We start from the raw sequence: 8,135 nt of genomic DNA, 5'->3' as shown, positions 1-8,135 counted from the left end.
AGGTGTAGTGGATTGCAGCGCATCATGGGTCTGGAGTCAATGTCCCATGATGCTTTCCACCCCAGCATTCCATGTGCTTCTGTCTTTGGTTTGTGGCATTTTTCAACAGCCCTTGTTTGCTGTTCACCTTGCCATCTCTGTGTGAAAGCATGGGTCCCACCCTGCTCTCCACTGCTCTGCTAGCTGTCAGTAGCACATCACGAATGGCAGTGCAGTTAATCGTGAAATTCCAAACTCAACAGGATTCACAGTTGCCTGACATCAGTAGGAGCAGTGTTTTTCCCAGGAATTGAAATTAGGGGGGGTGTTCAAAAACATAAGGGGGGAGTGAGGACCAATGAGGGGTGAGACCATTAGGGCAAAGGTGGGCTGTATGGCACCATAGTAAAAACTGAAAAATGTTTCACTACCATTTTATTAGCTTTAACTCATGTTTTTAAATCATCACACAAAGTAAAGTTGGCTACACAAACCTACTATGAAGCACTATATCTACATCCTTCTTGGTTTCTTGTAATTTTGCACAACTCTGTTAATGAACTTCTCAAATGCAGTGTGTTCATTTCTGGTGGCTTTTCATGTGTCCAGTACTTCCAGTTCTTCATGATATGCTCATGATCATGCAGAAGGCGACTTCTTTCAGAACACAAAATTCAATTCAATGATGAAAAAGGACGCTCAACTGTAGCTGTTGTGACTGGGACTAGAAAGAAGTGAATTCCTACTTCTTTCATCCCAGGAAATATAGCACAAAAATTGGATTGAACCACTAGTGATGATAAAGAAGAAGTTGAAGTCAAATCTTAATTCGTTCATTGTATGATATTCACTCTGTGTTCAAATTCTCTATTCGGTCCTGATCACATGGCAGGCCCATTGCAGGTAGTGCCTCACTCTACTCGACTTTTGGTGTTTTATAAGGCAGGCATCTGTAAAAGCTTCGTGGAGGTTGTTCTAAAGCTCTGCTGGGAGCTGGGCTTGGGGAGGCAACTACCTGCAAAACCAGAACAGCCCGATGCTGGCTTGTTCCTGGCCTCGGCATGGCTGATCAGAGCATGTGCTGGGCTTGTGTTTCTACACTGCTCAGGCTGCAAGTGAAAGGCAGCCACAAAGCCAGCAGCTGCATGTTCTTTTGGTGCTGCTCTCTTCTTTCCCTTCGGGGATGTTTTTGGCTTGATTTGTCTCCCATAAAAAATGGGTCAGACTTTATCCCCATCTCAACCCAGGTCACTGCTCTCTGTTCCCCAAAGCCCAGGTATGACCATCTGCGAGCTGGCCAGACAGCAGCTCTCCTAGGAAACACTCTCCAGCTAAAGGGTATGGGAACAAGAGAGTGTGTCACAGCAAAAGCCTGACTCAGCACTTCGCATGTCAAAGGCTTTAGCTGTTTTTCTGTCTCTTTAGTACAAGTTTTACAGGTAGTGAATGGTGCGTGTTGCTGTGAACCTGAACAGGCTGAGATCGTGGTACGTCAGGCCCCAGATGGTGTGCATCAGTTGTTCAGTGTAAGTGTGCTGCAGGGAGAGGTGCATGGAATGCTTTGGGCCCACTGACCCCAGCAACACTAGCCCAGTGGTTAGCCCTGGCCACACAGACACGTCCCCAGGAGAGTCAGCGCCTGAATGACAGTGATGTGGGGACACGGCCTCCTGGAGGTGGTTTAGGGACATCACGGCCATACAGACATTTGCCCACTGGGGATTAATGACAAAACAGTCCTATACGGACACTGCCCCCTGTGGGGATATTGCAGTGCTGCAGAGACACTGCCCCTTGTGGGGGTATCGCAGTGCTGCAGTGACACTTCCCCCCTGTGGAGTATTATTGCAGCGCTGCAGAGACACTGCCTCCCTTTGGTGGGATAGAGGTGTAACCGGTGTGCAGATACACCCCCCCAGGGGTATTGCCACAGCATGGCAGAGACACTGCCCCCCTGTGGGGGTATCACAGTGCTGCAGCAACACTGCCTCCTTGCGGTGGGTTCGTGTCTCTACATTCCTGGGCTGTTTCTGACTCCAGCACAGGCTGGCTGCTGACCTGGCCTGGTGCGTGTTCACATTCACCTTGGGGGCAGTGTGCGTCTCTTCCCTCTGGGCTCTGCTGCAGCCCTGGCTCACCCAGAGTGGCCAGGGGACCCATTAGCACTGCCCTGCTGCCCCCACCCTACACGCAGGGCATGTGTGCCACCTGCCAGCTCAGCAGTCTCCAGAGCCCCTCGGGCCCCCACCCACAGTACACGGCTCCTGGAGCTGTGAGAGGGCCCAGGGTCGGCTGCATCTCCACCCTGGCAGGGCAGCTCTAGGTGTCATGTCAGTTACTGCAAAGGGAGGAGGGGGTGAGTTGCCGAGTCCTGCTGGAGCTGGGCATGGAGCAGTTTCACAACCTGCTCCTCTGGGTCAATATGGCCATGCAGGGGATGACTGTTTATTGAAGCCCAGGAGCTTTTGGTGGCAGGGAGCTGAAATCCCCATGAGCTGGGTGTGTGTTGGGGGTGAGGGCTGCTCCTCTGTGATCTGCCTGGGAATCCCTTGAATGGTGACCCTCCCACTCCCCAGAGCTGCATTATTGGCTTATGGCCCAGAGGCAAATATTTGCCCATCGGGAGCGGAGAACTGGGGGTGGCCCTCAGGGCACTGCCCTGCTTGAACAGTCCAACCTCGGCCAGCGCATTTCTGCACAGGCTCCGCAACAATCCCTGAGGCTGACGGCGCAGCAGGATGATGCAGGCCGGAGCAGTGCTGCTGCTTGCCCTGGCCTGTGCCCTCAGCACAGGTAGGAGTGCCCGCCGGGGGCAGCCAGGGCCTGCTGCGAGCCTGCCCTCCCAGTGGGGCAGGAACTAGGGCAGAGGGGCCCCTCTTGGTCTGGCATGGGGCCAGCACTCGCCTCTCCCTCCTGCACCCGCCAAGGAGGTCTGTGGGCAGGCAGCCGAGGGGAGACCCTGGGGAAAAGCCCCATGAGGCAGGGCAGGAACAGCTGCTCCCCGCTTCGTGCTCAAGCCCCACAGAGCAAAGGACTCTGACCAGCACAGCTGGGTCGTGGCTCCAGCCAAGAGAGGAGAGGGAGGTGGACATCAGTGAGAAGTGGTGCCCCTGACTGGGGCCAGACCATGGGCTCTGTGGGGCAGGGATGATGGCAGAGCCAGTAGGGCAGCGGCCCAGACACTGGCTGCACTCTCAGATGTGTTCTGTCCTGGCTTGGCTGGCCGACCAGTGCTGGCCGGGTCTCCGGCGCAGTTTTCCCTGTCTTTGGACAGAGACATGTGCTAAGATGTCTCAGATAGCTTCTGGGGAGAGGTGTGGGATGCAGGGGTATGGAATCAGGGCCCCCTGGCACTGAGGAGCTCCCATTGGCACCCCAAGCTTGGACCTGGCCTGGCACTTAACAGGCTAGTCAGACTATGGCTGGGAATTTTAGAGGATACAAAATACAGCTTGAAATAGCCCCCTTGCTGCAGCCATAGATGTGCCCCAGCTGCACTGCCGGCCCCACTGCTGGCCACTCTGCCAGCCTGCTGGCCCCTCTGCCCAGGGCTGGCCCACAACATTTTGGCACCTGAGGCAGCCCCCTTGCTTGGGCCAAAACTTTGAAAGGTCTCAGTTCTGCCTTCTTCCTGTTCTACTCCTATCATGGTACTGCTCTGCTTTACCTACCCCAGTAAAGGAGAACTAACAACTTAAAATGCCTTGTTCAAAAATTTTAAGTAACACTTAACTTTAAACGCCTGAACAGCAAATGTAACTTTTCTTGTCTGTATAGTAAACACTGGCATTTTTATCTGTTTGAATAATCAAAGTGGTGCTTTCTGTGCCTTCTTGGTTGCAAAGATTTGAACTGCTTCCTGAAGGTCCACAGTCTGGGCCAGTTTATGCTCTATTGAGATGGTTGCAAGGCTGACCAGCCTCTCCTGTGTCATTGTGGAGCATATTTATTAACTTCAGCTTGGAGAAGCCACTGGCAACTGTTACAGGAAGTGTTAGAAGTATGTGCAGAGCAACAAAAGCATTTGGAAAGAGGGTGGTCATCTTATTTGTGCACTGTGACAGGGTCGGGCCAGATGGCTACAGGAGAGTGATAGAAGGCAGATATATTAGCCCTGGGTTGAGTAGGTCCCTTTTCCCTGGGTAAGGTAACAGGGAAGATTCCAGAACAATCAGGAACTTTCTGGAAACAATTAAGACAGACAGGCTGATTAGAACACCTGCAGCCAATCAAGAAACTGCTAGAATCAATTAAGGCTGGCTAATCAGGGCAGCTGAGTTTAAAAAGGACTTCACTTCAGTTTGTGGCGTGTGTGTGTGTGAGGAGCTGGCAGCAAGAGGCACTAGGAGCTGAGAGTGAGAACGCATACTGTTGGAGGACTGAGGAGTACCAAGCATTATCAGACACCAGGAGGAAGGTCCTATGGTAAGGATAAAGAAGCTGTTGGGAGGAGGCCATGGGGAAGTAGCCCAGGGAGTTGTAGCTGTCACACAGCTGTTCCAGGAGGCACTCTAGACAGCTGCGGTCCACAGGGCCCGGGGCTGGAACCCAGAGTAGAGGGCGGGCCTGGGCTCCTCCCAAACCTCCCAACTCCTGGTCAGACACAGGAGGGGTTAACCTGGACTGTGGGTTCATGAAAATGGCCAAACTGAAGGCAACCGTGAATCTCCAAGGCGAGCAAATCCGCCAATAAGTGCAAGACCCACCAAGGTAGAGGAGGAACTTTGTCACAGCACATATATTCCAGAACAGCCTTTGTAGTTGATTCTGCTGAAATGTATCTTGAAAGGGCTTTCAGTTCATCACCTAAATCACTTGCATCAATATCATGCATGTCATCATGTGTCAACACTGTCTGTAGTGCCCTGCATTGCTGGTGTAGGTCTTCTTCAGGTATAGTGAGGAGTTTTGGAATATCATACAACATCCCAAATATACTGCTGTGTTCCTTGAGCTGCATGAAATGTTCTTCAACTGACTGTATTACACAATCTAGCACCTGGTTAAAGAATTGAACTTTGAATTGTTGTTTGGGGTCTCTTATGGGATTATCCCATGCCTCGTAATCAAAATGTCTTCTTTGGTGACTCTTGTATTCTTGAATGGGTGGGAAAATAGCTTCAGTGTGAAGTTCCTCTGCCAACTTCTGTGCACTCTTCAGAACATTTTGAAATCCCTCATCTGACCAGTAAGACTGTAGGTATGACTTTGCTTTGTCCAGTTGTTCCATTGCTCCAGATATATCAAGGTCAACACCTTGGAGTCTCTTGCTTACAACATTTATTTCAAACAGTATGTCATGCAACAACACTAAGCCACACAGAAATTTGAAGTTATGTAGGTTTCTGGTGATTCCATTTCCCTCTGCCACTGTTCTCCCACAAACAGTTCCTGTCATAGCATTATCCTCCATAATGGCAACTATGGCATCATCTATCTTCCCAATTTGGTGTTTGATAGACTTTATCGCCTTCACTCGACTTTCCCATCATGTGGCACTCAGTGGTTTCAGTGTCAGAGAGGATGTTCCCAGATGTTGCTTCAAAATTTGCCATCGATGAGCTGATGCAGAGAAAAATACATAGATGCTTTGAATTACATTAAAAAATTCAGCAACCTCACTAGAGGCTAATGATGTATCACTAACCACCAAGTTCAATGAATGAGAACTGCATGGGACAAAATAAGCTCGAGGGTTTAACTCTCGGATCCATGTCTGCACTCCTCTGTTCTTTCCTCTCATGTTGGTACCATTATCATAGCCCTGACCTCTCATGTCAGCTATTGCAATTCCTGTATCTTCCAGCTTTTTAAGAAGCACATTTGTCATACCAGCTCCTGTAGTATCATCAATGTCAATAAATTCTAGAAAATACTCTCTGACTGTCACCATTGCAGGGACACTTTCACTAGGTTCTGTTGTTGTTACAAAATGCACCATTAAAGTAATTTGTTCTGTATGGCTGATGTCAGGTGTGCAGTCCAGAATAACAGAGTAATATCTTGCTGACTTCAGATCTGCCACAATCTTCTGTTTGACTTTTGTTGCCAGTAACTGTATGATCTCATTTTGAATTGTTTTTCCAAAAGAGTGGAATTTGCATCAAACTCAGCCATCAGCTCCACAATTTTAAGGAAGTTTCCATTGTTTGGCATATACAGCTGATCTGAAGTGCCACGCAGTGCTAGGTTTTGGGTAGCAAGCATTCTCACAATGGCAATGAGCCCTTTCAGAACATTTTGCCAGTAAAGAGACTCTGATGCAATCTTCTCTTGATGCTGATCATCTATGGTGGCCTTTAACCTTAGTCTCATCTCAAGCTCTTTCCACCTATGGAATGCTCTCTGGTGATTTGCTGCCTTCTCATGGCATGCCAGATTTCTAGCCAGATTTTTCCAGTTCTTTGTTCCTGTAGAACCCAGTGTGGCTGAAACATTAGACTGGAAGAGTTTGCAACAAAAACAGTAGGCAGCATTCTGGGTTTTTGAGTACATAAGCCATGGCCTCTCCACTTTGTCACCATTGGGGATTTCACACCAGTAATGTGTTGGATGGAAACTTCTATTTTCATTGTCTTTGGGGAACATGAAGTTTTTCACTTGCTGTGGCCCATGCAGTACAAGGAAGTCCCTCAGGCTACTGCTCAAGTGGGTCCACAGTCCTGGATCATCTGGATTTAAGGAACTAAACTTGGCAGCAGCTGTTTCTTGCACCTCCACCACACTCTTCTCTGATCTACACTTTTCTTCAGGAATGTGCATGGTTACATCCATTTGAGATGGAGACATGGATGCTGCAGTAGCTGCCAGGTCACCTGCACTCTAACTGGAAGATCAGGCATCTTGTCACCACTCACATCCTCACCAGGGCCGGAAGGCTCACCGTGAACATTTGTGTTTATGTATCTCAGGAGAGCTCCTTCCTGCTTAGACAGAAAAGCTTCCTTTCCTTTCTTTTTCTAAATGCTGCCCCAGAGGGGCGTTTTCTTCTTTCACTCATGACTGCTGTTCTGTGCCAGCTATAGTGGCTCTCAACACTCAACTGAAGTGGACAAATAAGCAGGCTGGTAGCCGGGCCTGAGTGAGGGAAGATATCAGCATCTTAAGGGCCTAACTGGCTCCTACTACTTCAGTTGACTGCCCGTTCTCATCAACTGAGTTCAGGGAAGCAGCAGGAAAGAGGAAGCTTCCTGAGAAGCTGGTGTTAATCAGTCCAGGGTCCTGGGAGTGCTAGAGAGGTACATAAGAGGCTCCTCCTCTTCTCTCTCCCTGCAGCTCCTACTGCTTTCTGTTATTCCCTCTCACCTTTTCTCCTGCCTGCCTGTTATGTCTCTTGTGCCCTCCTTCCTCCAGCACAGCACTCCACCATCTCTGTGCATCTAGAGTAGAGAGAATACATATGTACCAGCAGCAGGTACAATTTTCTACACTCTGGGTCCTAGCGGTGCCCCCCCAAAGTCTGGCACCTGAGGAGGCTGCCTCAGTTCGCCTCATGGTAAGGCCAGCCCTGCCTCTGCCTGCCCACCGGCCCCACTGATGGCCCCGCTGTCTGTCCATAGCTCTGCTGCCTGCCCAGGCACCTCTGCTTCCCTGGCCCCACTGCTTCGCCAGACCCCTCTTGGTTCCATGCCCAAGACAAGGAGTGAGGCCAAAGCTGGGCACCCCCAGCCATGTGATTGCCAGGAATGTGTCTCTCGCTGTGTCCCCCAGGGCAGCAGCGCTCCCCTCTCAATGACTTCCAGAGGCTCAAAGCCACCCAGCTGCTCTCCCTGAGCCAGCAAGGCCCCGGTCCGGAGCAGGAGGAGCCCGCAGACACCGAGGAGTGTGCCAGGCGCTGCACGGTGCTGCTGGACTGCAGGTGAGTGGGGTGATGGGGGCCCAGCTAGGGGTGCATACAAGTGTGTGTGGCTGCATGTGTGTGAGCTCCCCTGTGTGATGCATGAGCAGGGCAACGCTGCCCACCTCAGGAGCTGGACCCCCAAGTGCTAGCTCAGGAGAGCAGGCTACCCCACGTTTTGCACAGGCTGTTGATTATTGCCTCCCCTCCTGTGTGTGGGTGACAATCAGTGTCACCCACTCTCCCAGATCTACTGGGGGAGGGGATTCTGTCCCCCCACAGCAGAAGCTGTCCCCCCACTTCTGCCTGTCCCCACCTC

General features: G+C 50.8%; 1 protein-coding gene across 1 annotated transcript in view; it reads left to right on the top strand.

The window, feature by feature from the left end:
* Positions 1–2,717: 2,717 nt before the first annotated feature.
* The window catches only part of MST1 (macrophage stimulating 1), a 59,704-nt gene continuing 54,286 nt past the window's right edge, over positions 2,718–8,135 (top strand). The window contains exons 1-2 of the mRNA XM_077822820.1: positions 2,718–2,772; positions 7,690–7,837. Of these exons, the coding sequence (XP_077678946.1) occupies positions 2,718–2,772; positions 7,690–7,837 (203 nt within the window). The remainder of the gene's footprint in view (positions 2,773–7,689; positions 7,838–8,135) is intronic.

This window comes from Eretmochelys imbricata, chromosome 7 (genome assembly GCF_965152235.1).
Source record: "Eretmochelys imbricata isolate rEreImb1 chromosome 7, rEreImb1.hap1, whole genome shotgun sequence".
Classification (NCBI taxonomy): domain Eukaryota; kingdom Metazoa; phylum Chordata; order Testudines; family Cheloniidae; genus Eretmochelys; species Eretmochelys imbricata.
This window is presented reverse-complemented; position numbering and strand designations above follow the sequence as displayed.